The following is a 25,688-nucleotide window of genomic DNA, read 5'->3' as shown; positions in this document are numbered from 1 at the left end:
TTTTGCAAGGGGTTTTCTTTGGAAATCGCCTTGCAAAACTGGCCAGGGTGGAGGCTCCTGCTCAGGTTATGGGGTGACCCATGTCCCCCGCCATTGCAGCGTTCCAGGGGGTCTCTCCCTGCAATCCGGGCTTTTTCCATCTCAGAACCAGGCAAGTTCGTGCCTCATGTCGACTTTTGCACTGGAGCAGAAGTGTCTAGGCGAGGGCAGCGGCGTGGAGTCCTGGGGAATCAAAGCTGACATTGTCGGAATGAGCAACAGATGCTCGGAAAGAATTTTGCCGGCGTCTGGCCTGAGGCTGCTGGAGGCACATTGCCCTGGAAAAGGGCTTTTTTGTGCCCATTTGCTAAATCTGCCGTAGCTCCGGCTTACAGAGAGCTGGCAGAGCCCATGGGGGAAGCTCCTGGAGATGAGGGGGGTCTCACTGGCCACCCCCATGGTGCTCCATGTGGTGGTCTGATGGGGTGTTATCATTCAGCAGCAGGAACTGGAGCATTTTCTCTACAAATACCAAAATACTTGTGCTTTTTTTCCTCTGGAGCTAGGACCCTGCAGAGCTGCTGTTTTCTTTGGCTCTGGTGCTGCCATCCCCACCGAGCCACACGATGCCCGTGCTCCGCAGATGCCAGCTTGTGTGTTTTAATCCCCGATGCTCAGGGACCAAGTCAGGCCGCAGGAAGACGAGTAAATATATTGACTGGCATGGGGACAAACAGCCCCGAGATGCCAAGAGCAGTGTGGTGCCGCAGGGAAGCTCTCCTGGGGGACGCACACGCTGCACGGTGGGGCTGGATGCCTGGCCCCTGCCTGTTTTTTAAAGGCAATTTGAAGGCAGCAAGGTGATGAGCTGTGACACTGGGGATTTTGCCAGCACCCTGAAGACTTGGATTTCATTGCCAAGTGCTTTTAAGAAGGTGTTTTCCTTGGGGATCCCGCTGCGAGCAGAGGCTGTGATGGCGGAGGGACCCGTTCCCAACTGGCCACTCCAGCCTCGGGTGTGTGGGGCTGGTGCTGGTGACAGAGAACCACTGCGTAGTGATGGTTTTGCCAATAAATCGGGGGTATTTTGTACCTGTGGGTATAGTTCTGAGCAGGCTGTAGCCCGTGGAAGGATGCTCATGTGCACCCATTGGGGCTGCAGGAGGGCTTTGGGTGGGATTGAGGTGCGGAGGGTGCTGGAGGGTGCCCCCAGGCATAGCTGGCACTCTCCCTGCTACGGCCCGTGCGAGTCGCTTCACGCCCAGCCCCGTGTCGGTGCACAAGAGCTGCTGGGCAGCCGGCCTGGGCCAGGACATTTGCCAAATACCTTCATCCCCTTTTTGTTCACTGTTGTGATTTTTAATGAACCTTGAAACCAACCCGTGTGCTGCCCTATTTGCTCCCAGTTGGGATCAATCGTGTCTGGGCATGGCTGCGATGCACAGCCATGGTGTGCGGATGCAACACGTGGCCACGATGTATACATGCAGTGCGTGGCCACGACGTGCAGCTGCAATGCACAGATGCAATGGGACCATGATGCAAGGCACAGCCACGATGCATGGCTACAGTGCATAGCAGCAACTCATGGCCACGATGCACAAGTGCAATGCATGAATGCAATGCACAGGTGCAATACATGGCCACAATGCACAGATAAAATGCACAGCCACAATATACAGGTGCAATGCATAGCCATGATGCATGACCACTATGCACAAATGCAATGCATAGATGCAATGCGCAAATGTAATACACAGATGCAATGCATGAATGTGATGCACAGGTGCAATACATGGCCACGATGCATGGATGCAATGTGCAAATCTAATGCATGGGTGCAATGCACGGCCACAATGCACAGATGCAATGCACAGTCACAATGTATGGCCGCAATGCATGGGTGCAATGCATAGCCACGAGGCACGATCACAATGCACAAATGCAATGCACAGCCACAATGCATAGCCATAGTGCACTGATACAATGCACAAAAGCAATGCACACTTGCAGTGGATGGTCACGATGTACAGAGGCAATGCATGAAAGCAATGTACAGGTGCAACACATAGTCATGATGCGTGGATGCAATGCACAGCCACAATGCACGGGCACAATACATGGGTGCAATGTGTGGTCACCATGCATGGCCACAATGCACAAATGCAACACACAGATGCAGTACATGGCCAAGATGCATTGGTGCAATGCACAGCTGCAATACATAGGTGCAACACATGGCCACGTTGCACATTTGAGACACACAGGTGTGATGCATGCCCACAATGCACTGCCACAATGTATGGATTCAATGCATGGCCACAAGGCATGGCCAGCTGCACCGCTACACAGGGCCTCAGTTCTGCAAACCAAGGGTGACATCGTCTCCAGATTTCCCAACTTCTGGAAAACCCCAGTAACTACTGAACACAAAGTCACCTCAGGGCACTTTTTTCCCTGCTGTACAAATATGCAAGTTAAACTGTTTTGGAAGCCAAAGGCATTTTCATTTAGACCAAAGCAAATATTTGGTGAAGAGGGAGATACTATATACTGTCCTCAGTGCCAGCAGAAATCTGTGGGATAGAAAAAGGGGGAACTAGTTTAGAGTTTAAATATCCATGCTCACGGTGTTGTGTGCTCATTTGTGTCCATAGGGATGGTCGTGGGGTAAAAAGTGTTTAAGGAATATTTGCTCTCAAAAATAAGAATTGCCTGGGGTTAGTGCTATTAGAGGATGGATTCACGACTGCTGGGAAGTGGCAAGAAATGGTGAATCCCATTTGCAAATCGCTCTTAGTGCTTGGGTTGGTTTTATTTAACCCCCCTAAAGAGCTGGAGCTGGGGGAGGTGATGCTGGAAGGGACATGGGGGTCCTGCTGGCAGCAAAACCCCCAGTGCCGCCGCACCACTCCTCCCGGGCAGAGCCAGGGCTGTTCCCAGCGGATAAACTTGTATCTTTTAAAAAAATTATGCCAGGAAAGCCTTTCCTAAGGTTTTTCTGAACCCGAGCCAGGAGAATAAAACTGCTGGGTCAGGTTTTTTGGTCTTGGCTGTGATCCTACACTGCCCCAACCACAGTGCCAGGGCTGGGATGCAGGGTGGCCGTGGCGTGGTGCACTCAGGGGTTTTGGAGGAAACCCTGTTTCTGGGGGGACGTGGTGATGGGTGTGGGAAACTGGGGGTTCTGTGCATGGGGCTCAGCATCCCTCTCGCCCACAGGGATGGCACCCGCGGGGACCGAGGCCACCGCGGCCCGCTGGTGAGGTGCTCACCAACCCAACCCGAGCCCCCAGCCTGGACCAGGATGAACAAACTGACCTTCCACAACAACAGAGTCATGCAGGACCGCCGCAGCGTTTGCATCTTCCTCCCCAACGACGACTCCCTCAACATCATCATCAATGTAAGGCTGCCTGGGGGCTGGGGAAACACCTTTGCTACTGGGGAGATGGAGCAGCTCTGCTGGGGGACGGGCTGCCAGAATTGGGGTTTTAAACTAAAGGAGGGGAGATTCAGGACAGACATGAGGAAGAAGACAGACATGAGGGTGGTGAGAGCCTGGCCCAGGTTGGCCAGAGAGGTGGTGGATGAACCATCCCTGGAGACACCCCAGGCCAGGCTGGACGGGGCTCTGAGCAACCTGAGCTGGTGAAGATGTCCCTGCTCATGGCAGGGGTGGCACTGGGGGAGCTTTGAAGGTCCCCACCCAAACCATTCTGTGATTCTATGAAACCTTCCCTGAGCACCAGTGTTTTCATCACACCCAGGCGCTTGCAGCCAGGTGCATTTGTAAGCTCTGGTTTTAATTTGGAGCCTGCCTGCTCTTGCCCTGCCAGAGAAATACACACGAGTTATTCCCCCTGAAGGCTGTGGCAGCATTTTATGCTGTCCTGCTTCTTCCTGACTCAATGTGCTGCTGGCAGCACTGGGATTTTCAGCGGATGACCTGCTCTGTGCCCTTGAATCCACCTCCATGGCACAGGCTGGTTTCAGAGAGGTGTCCACCACCCCCTGCCCCATGGGCCCTGGGAGAGCTCTGGCCCTGCACCCCAGGGTGGGAACCTGCTTTTAGGGACTGCCATGTTGTCCCCATGCAGAAATGAGCCCCACAGCCTGGCCTGTCACCTCCTGGTTCTGCTCAAGGATCTGGTGGGGGGGTTTGGTGGCACCTGCCTGGCTCAGCTGGGCTGGGCGCAGATGCAGTGGGGACCATGTGTAGTTTTTTTTCTGCAGGTGAAGATTTTGTGCCATGAGTTACTGGTGCAGGTGTGTGACCTCCTGAGACTGAAGGACTGTCACCTCTTTGGGCTCAGCGTCATCCAGAGTAAGTCAGGGGCTTTTGCACCGTGGGTCTGGCACGATGCCACCACAGCTTGGCAAGGCACAGTGCCACCGAGCACAGGGTGCATGTTTGCCCAAAAGTGGGTGCAAATTTACCCAACCCTTTGGTGGCTTCTCATTAGGTGACAAGAAGGTTATGGACCCCACCACACCACACCCTGGTGGGTTGGGGGGCCAGGGCAGGGCTTGGCGGGATGCAGGGGACACATGGGGGGATGCTGATGTCACCTCTGTCCCACCCAGACAATGAGCACGTCTACATGGACCTGGCCCAGAAACTCTACAAGTATTGCCCCAAGGAGTGGAAGAAGGAGGCCAGCAAGGTCAGCGGTGAGGTCTTGCATGGAGAGCTGACGGCACTAAGGCCACTTCTGTCCCCGTCGCAGGTCACTTCCAGGACATGGGAACGCAGCTGAGGGGTGTGGGGGGGGGGTACTTGGCTGTTAGCACCATGGGGAAGCAGGGGTGGGTGTGCAAAACAAAACCTAGATAGTGTTCGGTAACTGTCACTCCAAGTGTCACCAAGCACCCCAGCTGGGGACATGTTCTTCTCGCTCCTCACCCCGTTGATGGGAATTTTTTTCCCCCTGTTGTTTCCTCATATTTTTAAGGTATCCCTTCTTCCGGTTTCTAAAATCAACCATTTGGCTTTTTTTTCCCCAAAAAGCACCTTTTAATTATTTCAGTGCAATATGCAAAGGGGGTTTGTGTGAATGTCCTTGTGCTGGGGCTGAGACAGAGACTGGTGGGAGGTGGGCTGGGGAGGGACCGTGGCTTGGGGGGGGCTGCAGACCCCCAGCAGTCTTGAACCCAGCCACCTGCTTCTTTAAATCCAAATCCCCTTCGTGTTTCAGTATATTAGGGGTAAAAAATGGGTGTCAACTCAATTCAGGAAAAAAATGTGACTGGTGCTAGCTAGTGAATTCTTGCCCATGGCTTTCAACCCATGTGGGACAAAGGGGTGGCCGTGATGGTCCTGGCCCCCAGTGGCTGAGGTGAGGGCCTGGGGACGAGGACGCGATGCTGGGGTCTCTGCAGGAGCCCTGAATGTCTCCTCCGTTCCAGGGGATCGACCAGTTTGGCCCCCCCATGATCATCCACTTCCGAGTGCAGTACTACGTGGAGAACGGCAGGCTGATCAGGTGGGGTGCATCCCCCGCCCCCCTCGTTGTGGGCACCCCCCCAGGGCAAGCGGCTGGTGGGGAAGCACCCAGGGGTGCCCCTGGCTAAGGAACCACTCTCAGGGGCTACATCTGTGAGATGCTATGGGATGCTGTGGGATGCTATGGGATGCTGTGGAATACTCTGGGATGCTGCATCATGTTGTGGGATGCTGCTGGGTGTTGCAGGGTGCTGTGCAATGCTACAGGATGCTGTGGGATCCTGCGAGATGCTGTGGGATGCTGCGGGATGCTGTGGGAAGGTGTGGGATGCTGTGGGAAGCTGTGAGATGCTGAGGGATGCTGTGGGATGCTGCAGGATGCTGTGAGATGCTGAGGGATGCTGTGGGATGCTGCAGGATACTACAGGATTTTGTAGGATGCTGTGGGGTGCTGTGAGATGCTCTGGGATGCTACAGGGTGCTGCAGGGTGCTGTGGGATACTCTGCAATGCTGTGGGATGCTACAAGAAGCTGTGGGATGCTGCAAGACACTGAGGGATGCTGCTTGTGCACCCAAAAGCTCATCCTTTCTGTTGGGGCTGTTTGTGACAGGGACAGGTGGGAACACTGCTCTCAGCCAGCGATGACAAAGCCTTTTGAGGGGCTGGGGACATCATGTTCAGGGTTTTGTCACAGCTTAACTCATGGCACAGCCTGTTTATAATTCATGCATATGCTTGTGGCTGGGAGGGAGTGTCAGGTCGTGTTTCAGGGCAAAAATGATTTTCAGGGTCTTGGTAATGTGGGGACATGATGGCATCTGCAGCCACGCAAGGATGCTTTCATGGGGATTTAGTCTGGCTGTGAGGGGCCTGGAATTTCAGCACAGTAAAGCAGCTGTGGTTTTGCACCACCTAACGTGATCCTGAGCTTTAATGATCGTGGAAAAAGGGAGCAAACAACTCCGCACCCAGCCCTGCTCCCTCCGTAAGAGCTTTGTACCAAGAGAAAGGTGCTGGACTTATCTCCCACCCCCTTGCTGGATAGTGGGCGGGTGTCCCACTGACTCCTCTCTCCTCCATTCTCTCCTCTGCTACTCCACAGTGACCGGACCGCACGTTACTACTACTACTGGCACCTGCGGAAGCAAGTGCTGCACTCGCAGTGTGTGCTGCGCGAGGAGGCGTATTTCCTCCTCACCGCCTTCGCCCTCCAAGCCGACCTGGGCGACTTCAAACGTAACAAGCACTATGGGAAGTACTTCGAGCCCGAAGCCTATTTCCCTGCCTGGGTAAGTGCGCTTTGATCATAGAATCATAAAATAGTTTGTTGGAAGGAACCTTCACAGCTCATCCAGTCCCACCCCTACCATGAGCAGGGACGTCTTCATGCAGACCAGGCTTCTCAGAGCCCCGTCCAGCCTGGCCTGGGATGTCTCCAGGGATGGGGCATCCACCACCACCCTGGAGTCCCTGCTTTAAGCTCACATGAATCCCTGTTAGGCTGCTGATGCCAGGCTGCTTGGAGGCTCCCTGGGCAGCCGGTGTTCCTGCTGCATCCCTGTCTGTGGCTTAATCCTGATTATTAATAACCTCTGACAACTGTGGGGCTGCAAATAGTTGCAGACAGGGAGGGCTGGGGTCAGGGGGGTGGCTGGGATTTCCCTGTGTGCTGCAGAGATGCTCGTTGGGGTTTTCCCTGTGTGCCACGTGCCATCATGGCATTGACCGAGTCATCATGGTGGGCACCTGCACAGGCTTTGCAGCCTTTTGGGAGCTGGTGTCCTCCACGCTGGCAGCAGCCATGGGTATAGGCAACTCCTCCCAAGTAACAAGTGATAGGACAAAAGGAAATGGCCTCAAGTTGCACCAGGGAAGGTTTAGTTTGGATATTAGGAACAATTTCTTCCCAGGAGGGGCTGTTGGGCATTGGAACAGGCTGTCCAGGGCAGTGGTGGAGTCACCATCCCTGGAGGGGTTGAACAGAGATGAGGTTCTCAGGGACATGGGGTAGTGCCAGGGTTGGGTTAACAGCTGGAATCGATGATCTTGAAGGTCTTTTCCAACCCAAATGATTCCATGGCTCTATGGGATAGTTCTGGAGGGAAACTGAGGGAGGATATGGTATGACACCCAGCCCGAGGTCACCTCTGACCAGTAGGCAGAGCTGGGTGCTGGGGCAATGCCATCATGATGACTTCATGCAGGAGCAGAGCAGGGACTGGTTCCTTATGGCACAGCAGTGGCACAAGCAGCTCCCAACTGGGATTGCCCTTCTGCAGGGACCCACCTCCCCACTGCAAGGGCCCAACACCAACCCATCCAGGATACCCAGAAACAAGTCCATTTATTCCCAGACAGGTAAATATGAGTTTCAGAGGAGCACTGAGGGCTGCATGGCTACATGTGACGTGCCCTTGCACCCCAAACAGCTGAACCTGTGCCATGGTTCTTGGAATCATGGAATCATTTTGCTTAGAAGAGACCCTCAAGATCGAGTCCAACCATTGGTTCCCTGCAGCCGGGATTGCCAGCATGTGCAGATTTAATAAGAAGATTTAATAAAAGTTGGAGGCACCATTGCCTACTTTATGTGCTTTTGGGGTTTTACCTGAAGTCTGCCAGCTTCTCTTTTTGTTGTACATGTCACTGAGGAGTGATGGCCCTGGGGCTGTGTCCCCAGCCATGCAGGGACCCTGTGTGTGGTTCTCCCTGCCCTGGCACAGGTGTCACCGGTGGTGGGAGCTCCACGGAACAGCACTTCCCAATGGGAAATCCTTCTGGCGAGAAGTTGTTGGCTGCTATATCTATTTTATTTTTGTTTGCAGGTCTCTATAATGGAGCATAGAACAGAATCATAGAACAGTTTGGGTTGGAAGGCACCTTCCAAGCTCATTTAGTCCAACCCCTGCCATGAGCGGGGACATCTTCACCCAGCTCAGGTTGCTCACAGCCTCATCCAGCCTGGCCTGGGATGTCTCCAGGAATGGGGCATATTGCTCCAATTTCCCTTTTCCCCTGGAAGTTGCTGCTGTCTGGGAGCACTGGGGCTGGCATGGAGCAGCTCCCCTGGACCAGCTTCTCTTCTCCTCCAAACAGGTGGTTGCCAAGAGGGGCAAGGACTACATCCTGAAGCACGTCCCCAACATGCACAAAGACCAGTTTGCACTGACAGCATCCGAAGCCCATCTCAAGTACATCAAGGAGGCCGTGCGGCTGGACGACGTGGCCGTGCACTACTACAGGTTGTACAAGGTGAGCCCGGGCGGAGGTTTGGATTCAGGGCTGGTTTTTATTAGAAGGATCAACTGCTGAGCAATTTCTAAGGTATTTTGGGAATTGCTGCATTTGAATTGGCACTCACTGGCTGAAGTAGAGAGATCTCAAGGATATGCAGCTTTTTATAGTCCTGCCATTTTCTACAAGCGATGGAGGGAGAGGTGAGAGGTGTGCTGAGGGGTGAGGAGGCAGCCGTAAGATTTCTGGGATCTTATTTCTTGATATTTTCCTCTCTAAGAAATACATGCTGGGTTTTTCTCCTGGGAACAAAACAATTTTTCTGCTGGGAGCCTGTTGCTTCACAGAGCATTTTGCAGCATCCTTAAGTTCAAGAGGAGAAGCCTTTAGGAGAGCACAGGGAATGGCAAGGGGGTGTGTTGTTAAAAAGGACTGTAAAGAAAAATAAAAAGCTTGTTTCCAGCCCCCTGGGGAGATGTGCATGGGGAACAGGGCAGGGCAGGCTGCCCCACTGTCACCCACTCCGTGCCAGTGCAGGAGCAGGTTGGGCTTAAGCGTAAAAGTGCCCCAGCTCTGGTTCTGAAGGTCAGTTTTCTAAGGTTAAACTGCTTTTCCAGACCCTTAACCTGGGGTGTTTCTGGGCAGTGAGGGAGCTGGCAGGCACCTGGGTGTGAGACTGTTAAACGATGCAACTGTGCAGTGTTTGTGCATCATTAATCAAGTGGTTGGACCCGATGATCTTAACGGTTTTTTCCAACCTCAATGATTCTATAATTAATGTGGCACCATCTGGGGTGGCTACAGGAGGATACCTGAGCTGGGAGGGGCAGATTTATTCACTTCACAGTGCAAATCATATATGTAAAAGCATCTTTTTTTTCCCGCATAGGACAAAAGGGAGGTGGAAGCCTCCCTGACACTGGGACTGACGACACGGGGCATCCAGATCTTCCAGGTAGGCAGCAGAGCAAGGGTGACAGCTTGGCTCCCTGCCCGCTGCTGGTGTCCTCAGCCTGTCCCTTCTCTTTTTGCAGAACCTGGATGAAGAAAAGCAGCTGCTCTATGACTTCCCCTGGACCAACGTGGGGAAACTGGTGTTTGTGGTGAGTGTCACTGTGCCCAGACAGAGCATCGCTGTTCCTGGGCTCTGGGGCACAGGGGAGTGTTGCCCAGACCCCAGGCAGGGTGGTTGCAATCCGGGAGGTTTGGAGAGGGGCCAGAGGAGCCACAGAAATGATCCGAGGCTGGAACAGCTCTGCTGGGAGGCCAGGCTGAGAGAGTTGGGGTGTTCAGATGGAGAAGAGAAGCTCCAGGGAGACCTTAGTGCAGCCTTTCTGTATTAAAAAGGGGCTGATAAGAAAGATGGGGACAGACTTTTTAGCAGGGCCTCTTGTGATAGGACAAGGGGTGATGGTTTTAAACTAAAGGAGGGGAGATTCAGGCCAGACATGAGGAAGAAATTGTTGCCCCTGAGGGTGGTGAGAGCCTGGCCCAGGTTGGCCAGAGAGGTGGTGGATGAACCATCCCTGGAGACATCCCAGGCCAGGCTGGACGGGGCTCTGAGCAACCTGAGCTGGTGAAGATGTCCCTGCTCATGGCAGGGGGGGCACTGGGGGAGCTGTGAAGGTCCCTTCAACCCAAACCTTTCTATGACTCTCACAGGCAGGCTACGGTAGTTCTGGGTGACAATTAGAGTATTTTTCTCTCCCATGTAGGGCAAGAAGTTTGAGATCCTGCCAGACGGGCTGCCCTCAGCCAGGAAGCTCATCTACTACACGGGCTGCCCGCTCCGCTCCCGCCACCTCCTGCAGCTTCTGAGCAGCAGCCACCGGCTCTACATGAACCTACAGCCCGTCCTGCGCCAGGTCCGCAAGCTGGAGGAGAATGAGGGTAGGTGACCCCCCTGGGGTGTAAATCCCACTGGCACCCACATGGCTTTTCTGTCTGCACCAGCACCTTGTCACTGTGTCAGCTCTGTGGCTGGGAGCATGGTGGGGGTGTGTGTCCCCATGTCCCCCTCAACCCTGACTGTCTCCAAGTGGGCAAACCCTCTCCTGACTGGGCTGGGGGCTCACAGACTCCCCTGGTTGCTTAGAGATGGGCACAAGCCCCACTGTGGTCCCTGGTGGCCCAGTTCCTCCCAGTGCCTCAGTGCAGTGCTGCCAGTGCCCCACATCCCATCTCCAAGCTCAGAAAGCCCTTGTGCCAACATAAGATCTTCTTCCTCTTCCCTCTCCTCATCTTCCACTTTCTCTTCCTCATCTTCCTCTTTCCACTCCTCCTTCTCCTCTTCTTTCTCCTCCTCATCTTCTTCTTCCTCCTCAGCGTCCTCATCTTCTTCCTTCTCCTTATCCTCCTCATCTTCTTCCTTCTTTTCTTCCTCCTCCTCTTCCTCATCTTGTTCCTCCTCATCATCATCTTCTTCCTTCTCTTCTTTTTATACCCCTCTTCTTCCTCTTCCTCCTCTTCCTCATTTGGATGGATGACACAGCACAGAGCACAGCAGCTTTGAGTTTCCCCACCCCACCTCACCAACCCCAAATGCCACCAGGACAGGGCTGGTACCCCATGCACCACCCCGCAGGGCTTGGGTGACAGTGTCTCTGGGTGCTCCTGGGTTCTGAGGTTGGCCATGGCACCCCGAGGGGATCGTGTGCTGACGGTGTGCCGCTGGCTTCGCAGAGAAGAAGCAGTACCGCGAGTCCTACATCAGTGACACCCTGGACCTGGACATGGAGCAGCTGGAGAAGCGCTCGCGCGCCAGCGGCAGCAGCGCTGGCAGCATCCGGCACAAGCGCCTGTCCCGGCACTCCACTGCCAGCCACAGCAGCTCCCACACCTCGGGCATTGAGACCGACCCCAAACCCAGGGAGATGGGACCCGAGGACGGCTTCTCAAGTGCTGGTGCCCACCGCAAGCTGAAGACCTGCAGCTCCATGACCAGCCATGGCAGCTCCCACACCTCCGGGGTGGAGAGCGGGGGGAAGGACCGGCTGGAGGAGGATTCCCAGGATGATGGTGAGACACCAGCTGAGCTTTCCAGCTTGTAGAATCATAAAATAGTTCATGTTGGAAGGGACCTTCCAAGCTCATCCAGTGCCACCCTTGCCATGAGCAGGGACATCTTCACCAGCTCAGGTTGCTCAGAGCCCCGTCCAGCCTGGCCTGGGATGCCTTCAGGGATGGGGTATCCACCACCTCTCTGGCCAACCTGGGCCAGGCTCTCACCACCCTCAGGGGCAACAATTTCTTCCTCATGTCTGGCCTGAATCTCTCCTCCTTTAGTTTAAAACCATCACCCCTTGTCCTATTGCAACAGGCCCTGCTAAAAAGTCTGTCCCCATCTTTCTTATTGTCCCCTTTAAGTACGGGAAGACCGCAATAAGGTCTCCCTGGAGCCTTCTCTTCTCCAGCTGAACACCCCAACTCTCTCAGCCTGTCCTCCCAGCAGAGCTGTTCCAGCCTCAGATCATTTCTGTGGCTCCTCTGGCCCCTCTCCAGCAGGTCCATGTCTGTCCTGTGCTGAGGGCTCCAGCTTCGGTCTCACCAGGGAACTGTGGTTGTCAGATGCTCTGGCGATGCACATCAATGACTTGTCCCACCTTCTCCTCACCTGCAGAAATCGAGATGCTAGTGGATGACCCCCGGGAGCTGGAGCAGGCTGGCGAGATGGAGGTGAGCCCTGACATGTGCGTCTACATCACCGAAGACATGCTGCTGTCCCGCAAGTTCAATGGGCACTCGGGTAAGGTGGTGGCTGCTTTTATTTCCAATTGCCCAATGCAAGTCATACATTTGGTGTTCAGCAGAACAAAATTAGCCCATGGTGTCCACTTGAGACACCAGAAAAAGCCATTTGCCCAGTGGGTTGATGGAGAGATGTGGTTAATTTGGTGCAGGGGAAAGATGCAGGTTTTAGTCAGAGCAGGGCTGATGCTCCAAGCAGCCACCCCATGGCACGGGGGTGTGTGCCCAGGCACGTCAGGTTGTTTGGAGATACCAGGGAATAATGGCAGGAGCTGCCCATGCGCAATGGAAGTAATTTTGGTGATGTTCTCAATTGCTGGCTCCCACTTTTGTTCTCGTGACAACCACTCACTTGTTCCTATGAGCATGAGTGCTGTTATCACATGTGTGAGCCTGGCTTCTCTAGAGCTGTGCCTGCACCCAGAGAGTCACCCACGTCACCAAAAGGGCTGTCGAGTATTGGAAGAGGCTGCCCAGGGCAGTGGTGGAGTCACCATCCCTGGAGGGGTTGAACAGACACGGAGATGAGGTTCTGAGGGACATGGGTTGGTGCCAGGGTTGGGTTAATGGTTGGATTCAATGATCTTGAGGGTCTCTTCCAACCAAAGTTATTTTATGTTTTCCAGCTCTGGAAATCACAGACCTCTGCTATTGGGAGGTCTCCAGGGTGCCAGTCTCCCTGGGGAGAAGCTGTTTTAGTGCAAATTTGGGATGCTTTTTAGGTAACACTGGTTGCAAGCAGAGCCATTGGGGTACCATTGAGCTGTGGATGCCTTTGCCTCAAAGCAAGGGCAAGCCCCAAAGGCAGCAGGTATGGATCCCATGAGCTGAGAAGCCTCAAAATAAACTTATTACCCTCTTCTTGCTCTCTCCCCCGTGCAGGGCTTATCGTGAAGGAGATCAGCTCCTCCACCTCCAGCTCCTCAGAGACAGTGGTGAAGCTGCGGGGACAAAGCACTGACTCCTTACCCCAGGTATGTGGTGCTGGTGGGGCTTTGAGGAATCCCAAAGTCCTTCTGGCACTGGGGTTTTGGGGTCTCCCTGATCTCCTTGGCTCTGAGTGGGTCCTGAGCCCCCTCCTTGCTTTGCCCAGACAACATGCCGGAAACCCAAGACATCAACGGACCGACACAGCCTGAGCCTGGATGACATTCGGCTCTACCAGAAGGACTTCTTGCAGTTGGCCAACCTCTGCCAGGACACAGCCCAGAGTTTCACCTTCGGCTGCGCCCACGGGCTGGAGGAGGACGGGCTCTACTGCAATGGCTGCTTGGCCCAGCAGTGCATCAACATCCAGGAGACCTTTCCCAGCAAAAGAACCAGCAAATACTTCTCGTTGGATCTCACCCATGATGAAGTCCCTGAATTCGTCGTCTGAGTGCCGTGGGGGGCAGGACTGGCTGCCCGTACTTGGCATGGGACACTGGGGCTCCCTGCCTGGCACAGGGGGACATCAATTCCATCATTTCCCGCATCGCTCTCTGCAAACCACTGCGCCCGGAGGATCAGCACAACGGCGGGTGGGATGGAGACCCCTGGGCATGGTCTCACCATTGGTCCCCCAGTGTCCTTTCCCCTCCGGATGATTTTGGGCAAAACACAAGTTGTCTTATACCACCTGGGAGAAGCACGACTCGGAGCTGGCAGAAGCCAATCAGTGTCTTCTCGTTGCCTCGTAGCGAGGTGGCTTCTTCTCCTCCCTGTCCCCATCCTCAGCATGATGCTGATGGCTCCGCCAGTGGCTTTAGTGACAATGGACGTTGGAGAGAAAAGTGCCAGACTGTTGTGTTTCAAAGTCAAGCCAAAGAAATGTAAATACCCTAAAGGCCAGTATGGGAAGGCAGAATTAAGCAATAACCAGCTGGGGAGCTCCAGACACAGATCATGAACCCTGGAGGCTGCTGGGGCTGAGCATCAACCCAGTTCTTCCAGAAACATGTGCTGGGGCTGAGCATCAACCCAGTTCTTCCAGAAACATGTGCTGGAGGTCAGGCTGGAGTGGTCTTTTTTTTTTCTTTTTTCTTTTTTTTTAGCAAAAAAAACCCCACCCAAGCAAACCAAAAGCAAATGAAAATGGAAAAGAACAGGTCACCTGTAAGGATATTGCAATAATGCATCCCAAACTTTGAACAGCTAGAGATTACATATATAAATAGATCGAGGTATGTATGTTTATATATGTCTGGATCTTATAGACCCATTCTCATTTTTACTTCTGCTCTAAAATACCTTTTATACAAAGGATCTGCCTCTCTTCTTTAATGAACCGTATAAACAATCATATTTTTTTCTAAGCACTAAGGAGAGAAAATAGACTTTGCTCTCGAGAAGAATCGGTATGCAACTGCCTTGTAAGTGTGGCTCTTCCCAGTGCAGTCTCCGTTGTATTTTACCAAGGCTTTTCATGTGTCTTTAACTCTCTTACACTTTGAATAATTCTGCTAAAGGATGATGGTGATGTGCTAGAAAAACTTGGGGGTGGCTTCTGAGCGTGTCCTAGGGAAGCTTAACCTGCCCAGGTGTAACATTGACCATCGGTACCAGAGGGTAAAGCATTGCAGCAGCTAATATTCATAGCACAATGCCTTTTTAGTCGATATTTTTAATTAGAATTTAGCGATTGACAGCCAAAGTTTTGCCATATTTTGATATACCACCTTTTTTTTAACTGGAAGCTTTTCTTAAAAAAAAATATTTTATAAATAAGCACAATCTTATTTTTATAAGAAATGTTGGGCGAACGAGCTGAGAAGGGGGAACTGGTACCAAAAGAAGAGGAGTGTAGCTATTGGCACAGTGCAAAAAAAAACCAAACAAATGGGTGTTGTTGCCGTAGGGAGGCTGGCACGAGCGATATTATGGGAAAATGAGGTAGACAGCCAAATGCTGGCAAGGGGAGCAGGACAATGGTGGCCAAGTAGCCACCCAGGACCACTAGCTGCCGAGGAAACCTGCCCAGGGCAGCTGGGGTGATGCTGCCCAGGGGGCTCAGGGCTATGTGCCCCGCTCTGGTTTGGGGAGACCACAGCAAGCACCCCAAAAACCTCTCCAGTGGGCAGCACATCCCAGAGTGGGATGTCGGGGTGCGCTAGTAGCCCTGCCACTCCAGACCCGCTTCCATGGCTGGGTTTGCGGTGTGTGGGGGTTGAGTGTGTGCACCAGCATCTGTGCTGGAACGTGGCAGGAAAATCCCCTAAATCCATCCCCGGCCTCTGTTTTTTCCCCCTTTGCCAGCGCCTGTGAGGTGGGGGCTCTGCAGCACCCAGCTGGGGGTTCCCACTGGCAACCACTCTACTGGGGTCTCTCCATGGGACCCTCATCCTGCTGCTCTGCACGAACATATAGTTGGAGTAAATTGAGGGTTAATGGAATAAATAAATGCTCAGTGCAGTTTGGAAAGCATTGGGGGGGGTGCAGCTAGACCGTTTCTTCCCCCTCCCCACCCCCCCATTATTCTGCAGCCAAACCCAGACCGAAGCTTCCCAGCCAGTGGGGCTGGAGCGATGCTGGGGGCTGCGATGGAACAAGGGGGAGTGGAGTGAAGCTGGTCGAGCTGACCGAGCCGTGCCGGGGAGCAGGGGGGACACAGAAGTGCCATTTATTCCACAGGTGGCTGTGCGGGGTCCTGGAGGACACAGGGTGGCCGTACCCGCCTGCCCTTCGTGCTGCTTCCCCCCCGCAATAATGAGCTATTATCTGTCTGCACGAACGAAATAGTCCTTTCTGTGAAAGGATCTTCCCATCGGGGGTGATGGGAGAGCCAGTGACTGTGTTGCGAAAGAAAAAAAAAAAACAAACAAAAAACCACAAGGAAAACTATACAAAAACCCCTCAGCAAAATGATTTTGTACCAATGAAGTTTATTGTGTGCCTTTTGCAGTACAGCTGGAAATGAGAATAAAGTGACAGTTGTTTGCATTACTGTGATTCTTGGCCATTTAAAAATGCTCCCAGGCTTAAGTGAGTGATGAAATACAGATGAATTTAGTGAATTTTGTACATAATTATTGTGCTCTCTGCTCCAGCATCACCTGGCTCCAGAGAACAGGTTAAGACAACTCCTGCCTTGGGGAAGGATGGCCTGGTCCTTTCAATCCTGGTTTTTGGTGATTTGATGTGGTGGGAGCCAGAGGGGATCCCCAACCTGGAGGAGACACTGTGGGCAGTGGGAAGGGTGGGGGTCAGCGCTGCACTGTATTAGTTAAAGATGTGACCTCAAGTAGAACCACAGAATGGTTTGGGTTGAAGGGACATTCAAAGCTCATCCAGTGCCACCCCTGCCATGAGCAGGGACATCTTCACCAGCTCAGGTTGCTCAGAGCCCCGTCCAGCCTGGCCTGGGATGTCTCCAGGGATGGTTCATCCACCACCTCTCTGGCCAACCTGGGCCAGGCTCTCACCACCCTCAGCATAAAACATTTCTTCCTTAGATTTTGTCTAAATCTCCCTCCATTAGTTTAAAACCATCACTCCTTGTGCTATCACAACAGGCCCTGCTAAAAGTCTGTCCCCATCTTTCTTATCGGCCCCTTTTAAGTACAGAAAGGCTGCAGTAAGGTGTCCCTGTAGGATCCTGCCTGAGAGCTCAGGACAGGATCCATCCTCGGGCCAAGTCTGGGGATGCTGTGGAACTGTCGCCTACTCTCGAGGCACTCGATCAAGATTTTCCACATCCCCACTCTGCAAATTGTGAGCAAGGGTGACTCTTCATTTTCTCTTTCCTGAATTGATGTTTTTGGGTGAAGCATGTGGATTTGTCAGTGTCCGATAGAAGGTTTGTGCTACAGCCTTCCCCCTCTCCAATACCTCCCATCTTCCATAGCACTAATTAAACTCCTCAGAACATAATTAGCCCATTCTTCTATTCTTAATTTTGCCGGGTTTGCTGATCCTGGCATTTACTTCCTCCAGCCAGGGAAAGCTGCTCTGCAAGGTACTGTAATAATAACCACAGCTTTTCCCTGTCCCTGTTCCCCGAGCATCTCTTGATCCTCAGCGTATCGATCCCCTCACCCCCAACCTACTCCTGATTGCTGAGGCACAAGTGGCAGAGAAGGAAGATGAGGGCTGTCTGCTCAGGATCTTCTTTTTTTTTCATTTTCACCATTATTAGCAGCAAAATCATGATTTCCTGCAGAAAATAAAGATAGATGAAGATGCAGAAGATGAAAAGCCTCTTCTCCCATGGGGACGCAGTACCAGTAAAGCCTTTGGAGTGTTTTTTCCCAGCACGTGCCACTGTCCTGCGGACTTGGATGTGACCACGTGCCACAGTAATGCCAGGATCAGACGCTATTGCCACCTGCCCAGGAGCCTGCGGCATCCCTGGGACCTGCACTGGAGCTGCCCAAAGCTGTTGGACAAGGGATAGAGATGTGGGGTACCCCTGCTGCCCCCCTCCCCAGACATCTGCAGCAGAGCAGTACCAGGGAGCATTCTATGCCTTTTCTACGGGCTCCAAAAATAATTGCACATTACCAGTGATTTCCTTTTGTCCTCCAAAAATAGCCCTTGTCCTCAGGAAGGTGAGTGTTGACCATCGGGCAGCCGCGGGTCTCGATGCCTCGGTGCTGATTGCTGCCCAACACCAGGCATTTTCAGGGCAGCTAATTGCCTCACGAAGGAGCAAGCAACTTTTGGGAGGGGGGCTGCATTGTCTGCTGCTAAGTATAGCCTCCAGATTTTATCTTGGGCCTATAAAAAACAAAGAATTTTTCTCTAAAACCAGATGTTGAATGGTTTTTTGCACGAGCCTCCAGAGCCAGCCCTGCTTCTTGGGGGGCGGTGGGTGGAAAGGGAGGCAAGGGGGCTCTCCCCTTCTTGCAGGCTGCATTTAGCAAGGTCTTGTACCCCCCAGCTACACTTTTAAATGAATTCCCCTCCATTTGAAGGCATTTGAAGTTTTGGCCTCCACTGCTCTTTCATGTCACCATGGGAGAGGTCCCCAGGGGGAAAGGTCCTCCCGTTCCCACCCCAGCCTGTCCCCAGGCAGCCTTGCACCCACGCTGGCCTTTTCCCCGGGATGCTCCCCGGTGCTGGCAGCCCTTCTGCTGCTCTGGATTACCATTTCACAAATTTAAGTTCCCACAAAAAGGCTGGATTTTGGCCTTTTCATCTCCAGTCACTGCACTTCCAGATTTCGCATCCTCTACCATCATTTTGCGGCAGCTCGAGAGGTCGAAGGTTTGGGATTTGCAGGCTGACACGTGCAAATGCCACATCTACAGAGCCAACTGCAAAATGCACTTTAGAAAAGTGCCATGTTGCAGTAATATATATATATATATATATATATATTTTTTTTTTTTAATTTTGCCGCCAGATCCAACCAGGCGGTGCTTTCACCTGCTGTTGATGCAGCAACAACTGTCCCCAGGCGGGTGCCTTGCAGAGCATCTCTCTCTCATCAGCCCCTCCACAACAAGCATTGCTGGACATACCTTTCAACATCATCTCAATCAAGCACCGACAACTAATTGGTGATAGTTACAAAAACACCCCACGTTCTGCTGTCTGTCCCTGTGTTGGGGTTAGTGGCTCAACATCTATGGGGTGGGAGGATGGTGGTGGTCCCAGCCTTGTGCTGGGTGCTGCCAAGGCCCTAGGGGCAGCTGTGGGTGGGCTCTGTGGGTGCTGGGAGCTCCTGCGCCCCATTCGCAGGGCAGTGAAGGAAATCAGTCATCAAGTGTTGCTGTGGAAACAGGGGGTGCAACCTGGTTTCTGGCAGACAGTGTGGAGCTTGGCCAGTGGGGGGTGACACACAGGCCCCCCATGTCCCCGGGGTCTCCCACCTCCACCCATTAGGGGATACCTGTCCCATGGGACCCAGTGATGCTGCTATGGGCACAGTTTGCAGCACCCTGTTTTGGGGGGACATGCTGCCCCCCAGCTCTGCCCAGGGAACACATTAATGTATTTTCGATGTATATATGCACCATGGGGCTCTTGAGATCTCCAGAGAGCAGATTTGAGGGTACAGCTGGGCTGGCTGAGGGTGTTTTTTAGGGTGCAACTAGGAGGAAGGAAAAGGCTTTCTGATAAAAACCCACTCAGTGCTTACCAGCTCTCCTGTGTCTCTGAAATCTTCCAGCTGAAATCCTAAAAACTGGGTACGTGGGATCACATTGATTAGAAATAAAATAGAAAATACTGAGCGTTGGGTCTCCCCCAAAGCTGTGCCAGGGGCGGGGGGGCAGTCAGGGGCTCAGGGGGAAACTTGTGAGCTGGGAAGGGCTGGAGGGGGCAGAGAGGGATCTGGGGGTGTCAGGGGGTTGGGATGTATGTGTTTGTCAGGGTGCCCAATATCAGGGCAGAGGTGTGAGCATTAGGGGGTTCAGGGGGCAGAAGAGGGGATCCAGTCATGGGGTGTTGGAGCTGTGAGGAGGTGCCGGGCGGGGAAGGGAGGGCAGGGCTGGGTGCAAGGGGATGTGGGTACAGGGATGGGCATGTGGGAGGCAGGGTTTGTGATGGGTGCAGAAATGGGGTTGTGGGGTGCAGGGGGGCTGTGGATGAAGGGATGGGTTTAGGGTGTGTGATGGGGTGCAAAGGGGGGTTATGTGGATATGTGTGGGGTGCAGGGTGTGGGATGGGTGAAGGGGGGTTGTGGGGTGCAGGAGGTTGAGTGATGTTCATGGTGTGAATTTTGGGGTTGTCCTCCTATGCAGGGACAGGAGTTGGACTCAATGATCCTTGTGTATCCCTTTTAACCCTGTGATTCTATGAGGGGTGTTGTGAGGTGCAGGGATGGGCGTGCGGGGTGCAGGATGGGGGTACGGGGTGTGGGTGGGAGGGTTGTGGGGCAGAGACAGGGCGAGGGCCTGAGGCACGCTGAGGGGCAGGGGGGTCTGGAGAAACGCCATCTGCAGAACCCGGGGGACCGGAGAGGAGCAGCAGCAGCAGCAAGAGGAGGAGGAGGAGGAGGAAGTCGGGGCCGAGCCGCTTCCTGTAGGCAGAGGGATGAGCGCAGACAAAGCTGGGTGGGGACTCGCCGCTCGGGGCTGCTGCTGACCCCCCTCCTCCTGCCTCCATCCATCCTTCCCTCCCTCCGTCCATCCATCCATCCATCCCTCCCTCCATCCGTCCCGCCGCCGCCGCCCGCCCCGCGGGGGACTCGGGGCAGCACCGCCCGCCACCAGGTACCGCCGGGCACGGGTGGGAAAACCGGGGCTGGGGGGAACTGGGAGCACTGGATACGCTGGAGCTGGGCAGGGCGGTCCCCAGTAACCCCCGCAGGCCCCCGAAGCGCTGTAAAATCAGCAGCAAATCTCCCCCAAATTCCCCCCGGGTGGCAATCCCCGCGTCACCCCCGCCCCATGGGGACCCGGGTGGCGATGGCACCTGCGGGGGGTCCCAGTCCCACGGAGGGTGACGGGGGGGAAAGGTACCTGGCACCGAGAGTTCAGTCTCCCCAACAAAGGTTTGATTTAGAGGATTTGGTCCTCAGTTAATCAACTGATTTGCCATCACAGGAAAGGCTTTTTCTGCCGATGAATGAGACGTAGTGTTCTCGCTTTCTCTGTTTTTTTCTCCCTGGGAAAGAAGGGTCAGACTTTCCCAACCCCAAATCCCTGCAGGGAACCTCAGCCGGGATGGATTTGCCCTGAGCCTGGCTTGGGGGGTGGGTTTGGGGGTGGCGGCCACGCAGGCGGAGGGGCACCCCACACCCCACCGCGCCATCCCCGAGGTGCTGTCCCTCTCCACATCATTTCCATCGAAAATCCTTATTTTTCCCAGCGGTGGTTTGTGGGATGAGCGCTTTGGGTACGGTAACGCTGGGAATACCGCGGGTCAGCCGGGAAGATGTGCTCGGGGAAACCCGGTCCAGGGTGCTGTCTTGCCCGAGAGGGAAGGGAATCCAGCAAAAAAACTTTTGTCTTCATGCCTGCTTGGTGGAAAATAGATTTATATTTAAGATAAAGCTTGAAGCACAGTGAAACCCCACCCATTACTAATTAGTTACTAATGAACTTAAAGCATGCTACCCTGAAGGGTAGTGACCCAGGGCGTGTGTTATCTGCCACTGCTGTACCTGCTGCGTGCAGGGCCGGGTATCACTGCAGGTCCCGTGTGTTATTTATTTCCCTGTTTCCCTCTAGGCCCTCAAATTTCCACATAACCGTTGCTCTGCCAGTGATCCTGCACTCCCCGGCTGTGGGAGGAAAAGGGGTGGCATGTACCCTGGCAGCAGGCTGGGGCCAGGCACGGAGGATTTTTTTCCCTTATAACTGGATTTCCTTCAATGCAGCTGGAGCATGCGATTTTAATCCTCTTTTCTACCATATGGCCGCTGGCTGGATTGAAATAGGACTCAATTAATTATGGCCAAGAAAGCCCCGGGGTGAAGCCTTTCTCCAGGAGGATGCTTTGAGGTGCTCCTTGTGTTATAATGGGGCTTTTCTCAACCCATGTTGTGGGGTATGAGGGCATGTGGCTCTGCCCCATCCTGTCCCAGCCCTGCAAGGCTGGGCATCAGCCATCCTGCTGCCTTGGCACCAGTTTTGCTGCTTTTATTTTGGCTTTTTCAGCCTTGTATTTGCATGCAAGAGGAAGCAGAGGCTGCTGCTTGTTGCCGCTGGTGCAGCGGGCTGCTCACCTGTGACATGAGCTTGGTGGGCTCAGCGTTGCCTGGATGATGACAGGAGTCAGCATCACCTCTGAAATGGGGTATCCCCAACTTGGGGGACCCACAGGACCCCCCACCACTAACATGGTGCCTGCACATGCCCATCCTCTCTCCCAGATTCCCTGGGAGGTGCCAGTTTTGCTCCCAGCAACACAGGGACTGGCATTAAGGATGCTCATTGCATTTTCTCACAGGATTCCCGGTGGGTAGATGCCTGCAAGCTGGAGATGAAGCTCTATTATTATTATTATTATTATTATTTTTAATCCCCAAGCCAGCCTGCTGCTTTGCCACCCTGCACCGGGGCGGCTGTGAGCAGAAAATGCCAGAAAAAGCCAAACTTTGCAAGGGTGGGCAATGCCTTCCTACTCAGTGGCCTCATAGATATGCCCACTGGGCTTCCAGTGCTTTGGTCTCCAAACAGCAGCATCCGAGGCACCGCTTTTCATTTTGAAACCCAGTGAGTCACCGAAGGAGGACAGTCAGGCATCGTGACAGGTTGTTACCATAGTAATTTGGGCTGGTGAGCTGGTGCTGGAGGCCTGTGAACCCTTGCACCCCCCAAAAGTGCCTACTGGGGCGGCTGCTCCTCTCCATCCCATGTGTCAGTGCCAGGATGCTCGAGGCTGGCATGCTCATGACACATGTGCTGTCACCAGGGACCAGGGGGCTGCACCACCTGTTCTCTCCTGCCGCCTCATCACCCTGTTTTGGGTTGGGAAAAGGGGGTTTGCCCTGGGAAAAGCACTATTTTAGACACGAGTTGTGTCAGTTCTCAGCATGACTTCTCCGAGCGTTTCACTATTGGGCCCAAAGCGGGATGCAGGAGCAGGATGCAGCCATGTGTGTTCACAGCCAGTGCAGAAGAGGGAGGAACTAGCTAAGGGATGAGGGTGGGTTTTCAATTTTTCTTGCCTTTCAGTCTCTTTTCTCACTGTTTCTCCCCCTCTGGTTTCTTGCTCAGCCACTTTGTGGGGTCGCAGCGGCTGCTGGGAGAAGGGATGGGATGAAGGGCAGGAGGAGATGCTGCCCCATGGTTCATTGGCAAGGGGATTTTTGTGCTTGTCCTTGCACAGTTTTATCACCTGTTCACTTCCAGTGGGGCTTCTGCCCTTCTTCATGCATATTTTTTGATTCTGTGTGCAACATGTATGGTGTAAACACCCCCCAAAATGGTCATTTAAAGCACAGGAGCAGCTTAGCCCCCGCCAAACTCATGGGGAGAAATGAAAAGGGGGGGTTCCTGCTTCTGCTGCTGGAGGTGAGCGCATGATGGCTGCGGAGGAGCACGGGCTTTCTCTCCTGGTTTTCCACACATGCTTGGCATGAGCCGCTTGGCACTCACCCCATTTTGAGGCAGGTCTGAGCTGGGGAGAGAGATGGGCTCCAGCTGCTGGGAGGACACAGATTTGGCTCTGTGGAGAAGTAGGGCTTGCTCCAAAACCTATTTGAAGTCGCTGGGATGGTGTCTGTTGAGCCTGGGCGTTGGGTCAGGCCAGTGATTAATTAATGATGTCTTTGATCAGAGCTGGGTAAGCGAATCGCCAGCGCTGTGCGGGCTGGGAGGCAGCGGGAGCTGGATGCAGGCACCCCTGGTCTGGGCAAGGATGCAGCCGTGCTGAGGCTGAAATCTAAAATAATGATCTCCTGTATTTCACGTAGGCATGATGGACTTCAGACACCAAACACAATTTTTCATAGGCTCGGGGTAAAAAAAAATCCCTGAAATGGCATCGTACCAAACCTTAAACAAATCACCACCTTGCTATTCACATGCAGTTGAGAAACCCTTGACAATTCCTGGGTGGCACCTGCACCAGGACCTGCTTATCCTACCAAACACAATTATTTTTCACCTTATCTTGTCCTTCCCTTGCTTGTCACACAGCAATTTTCTTCCCCCGTTGTCTGTCATCATCATTGTTAACTCGGGCTAATTAGTTTATCTAAGAGAAGGTCCAGGTGTAACCAGGTGGTGGTTGGTGGGTACCAGCATCATGGGGAGGTCTCTGGTAGTCAGTGATGCTTTCGTTCAGCATCCCAAAGCCTGCTGAGATGCAATGAGGTGTTGGTTATTCTTAGGGGTGCTGATGTGAAGCCCAAAGTGCTGTAGTCAGCATGGTAGGACACCCTGGTAGCCGGTGCAGGGTGGAGGTGCTGCTGTGGTGGGTAATCTCCTTTAACTGAGTCAGTGTCTTGGTTTAACAGGTTTATTTTCCTGCCCTCACTTTCTCTCCTGGGGGCTTTGGGAAGGAAAGTTGGCTCTGTCCCTCCCGTGATGCTCCCTACGAGCAGCTCTCCTGGCCAGGAAGGTCCTGGCTGAGCAGCTGGGTTTGTAAGAGGGACAGGTTTGGGTGGAAATGAGCAGCCTTGCCCAGGCCTTGGAGCTCATCAGGGATCCTTCACCAGTGCTCCTAACTACATCACACACCATCCCACCAAAGGGTAGAAATCCCTTGCACAGCATGGGATGTCCCTGCTGCAAACGCCACTGCATTGCTGCGCTGCTCAGCATCCCTCCTCTTGCCGCCTTCAGCATCCTCCCAACCGGGGAGACTAAAACTCATCCCCAAACAAAGCCTGGCTGCTGCCTGCTCTGGTCTGAGCTGCCTGTCCCCATCCCTGTGGGCTGAGCCACCAGCTGCAGCTGGGGACCATGGGGACATCTGTGCCCTATGCCACCACCTCTGTGCAGAGACACAGACCTAATTGTAGAAGATGCCCGGAGTAAGTTGGTGTTAAGAAACCGTTGTGCCCCACCACTCCCTGGCTGGCACCTCAGGGAAAATAGTGACAGGGTTTGGGTGTGTTTGTGTGCTAATTAGAGCGGGGTCGTTTCAGTCCTATCACGCCTCTCTGTGTCAGGATGTCCCCATGCACCTGCCAGCATCTGCAGGGACACAGAACAGCCGTGTTTACTCTCTTGTTCCCATCTGAGCTGTGTCCCACAGGAGAGACTGGGAGCTGAAGCTGGATGAAGTTCAAGTGCATTTAGCCTCTTGCAGCATCTCCCTGGGACAGCACAGGGAGCACAGGCAGGCATCCCAGAGTCAGGAGCCTGAGGGGTGATCCCCTGAAGGGGGATGCTGAAGATGTCCCTGCTCAAGGCAGCATTGCACTAGATGAGCTTTGAGGGTCCCTTGAACACAAACTATTCTGTGATGCTTCAGGTTTACTTGTCTTAAAACCCCCTGTAGCTGTGAATTCCTGCAGACTGAGCATGTTGCACTAACTGTGAGTGTGGAGGAGTTGTGCTTTTTGGGCCATTTTGGATAAGAAAGCACCAGTTGCCGGCAGGTGTGAGATGCTCATTATTGATTTAATTCCTTTTCAGTCCTGGTGTCTTTGGTGTTGCTGTGGAGCAGGTGCAGTGACAGGAGAGAGGGGGATAAAGAAGGTGTTGGGAGTCAGGGAATGGATCTTGAGTGTGAGAGGGGTGCAAGAAATGTGATACTGTGAAGAAATGTATCTTCCCGATCCTGTTGTCAGTGGGGGATGACAGGACGGTGCCAGCATGTCCCTGCATGTCACAACCATCATAGAATCAGAGAATAGTTTGGGTTGGAAGAGACCTTCCAAGCTTATCCAGTGCCACCCCTGCCATGAGCAGGGACATCTTCACCAGCTCAGGTTGCTCAGAGCCCCGTCCAGCCTGGTC

At 53.6% G+C, this 25,688-nt stretch overlaps 2 protein-coding genes and 1 long non-coding RNA gene across 11 annotated transcripts in view; 2 read left to right on the top strand and 1 right to left on the bottom strand.

Annotated features, from left to right (window-relative positions):
* FRMD6 (FERM domain containing 6) overlaps nucleotides 1-16,326 on the top strand; it is a 39,898-nt gene extending 23,572 nt beyond the window's left edge. For 4 of the 6 annotated variants that reach the window (XM_065063201.1, XM_065063202.1, XM_065063203.1 and 1 more), the window contains 13 exons: nucleotides 3,202-3,385; nucleotides 4,216-4,306; nucleotides 4,567-4,709; nucleotides 5,389-5,465; nucleotides 6,530-6,716; nucleotides 8,524-8,679; nucleotides 9,551-9,616; nucleotides 9,696-9,764; nucleotides 10,377-10,551; nucleotides 11,344-11,679; nucleotides 12,281-12,406; nucleotides 13,291-13,382; nucleotides 13,502-16,326. In XM_065063201.1, coding sequence (XP_064919273.1) covers nucleotides 3,287-3,385; nucleotides 4,216-4,306; nucleotides 4,567-4,709; nucleotides 5,389-5,465; nucleotides 6,530-6,716; nucleotides 8,524-8,679; nucleotides 9,551-9,616; nucleotides 9,696-9,764; nucleotides 10,377-10,551; nucleotides 11,344-11,679; nucleotides 12,281-12,406; nucleotides 13,291-13,382; nucleotides 13,502-13,786 — 1,902 coding nt within the window. In that variant the 5' untranslated portion in view covers nucleotides 3,202-3,286 and the 3' untranslated portion in view covers nucleotides 13,787-16,326. The remainder of the gene's footprint in view (nucleotides 1-3,201; nucleotides 3,386-4,215; nucleotides 4,307-4,566; nucleotides 4,710-5,388; nucleotides 5,466-6,529; nucleotides 6,717-8,523; nucleotides 8,680-9,550; nucleotides 9,617-9,695; nucleotides 9,765-10,376; nucleotides 10,552-11,343; nucleotides 11,680-12,280; nucleotides 12,407-13,290; nucleotides 13,383-13,501) is intronic. The other 2 variants (XM_065063204.1, XM_065063200.1) reach the window with 1 other exon arrangement.
* LOC110361548 (uncharacterized) lies at nucleotides 16,249-20,916 on the bottom strand. Its single transcript, XR_010472700.1, has 4 exons — nucleotides 20,793-20,916; nucleotides 19,469-19,513; nucleotides 17,887-18,102; nucleotides 16,249-17,539 (listed from the first exon to the last, which is right to left on the bottom strand). It is a non-coding gene; the product is annotated as an uncharacterized LOC110361548 (long non-coding RNA).
* The window catches only part of GNG2 (G protein subunit gamma 2), a 26,292-nt gene continuing 20,841 nt past the window's right edge, over nucleotides 20,238-25,688 (top strand). The window contains exon 1 of one of the 4 annotated variants that reach the window (XM_005506347.3): nucleotides 20,238-20,543. The gene's annotated coding sequence lies outside the window, so the exon portion shown is untranslated. The remainder of the gene's footprint in view (nucleotides 20,544-25,688) is intronic. The other 3 variants (XM_065063205.1, XM_065063206.1, XM_065063207.1) reach the window with 3 other exon arrangements.

This window comes from Columba livia, chromosome 5, assembly GCF_036013475.1.
Source record: "Columba livia isolate bColLiv1 breed racing homer chromosome 5, bColLiv1.pat.W.v2, whole genome shotgun sequence".
Classification (NCBI taxonomy): domain Eukaryota; kingdom Metazoa; phylum Chordata; class Aves; order Columbiformes; family Columbidae; genus Columba; species Columba livia.
Note: the sequence above shows the minus strand (reverse complement) of the source record. Positions and strands in the feature narration are given on the sequence as shown.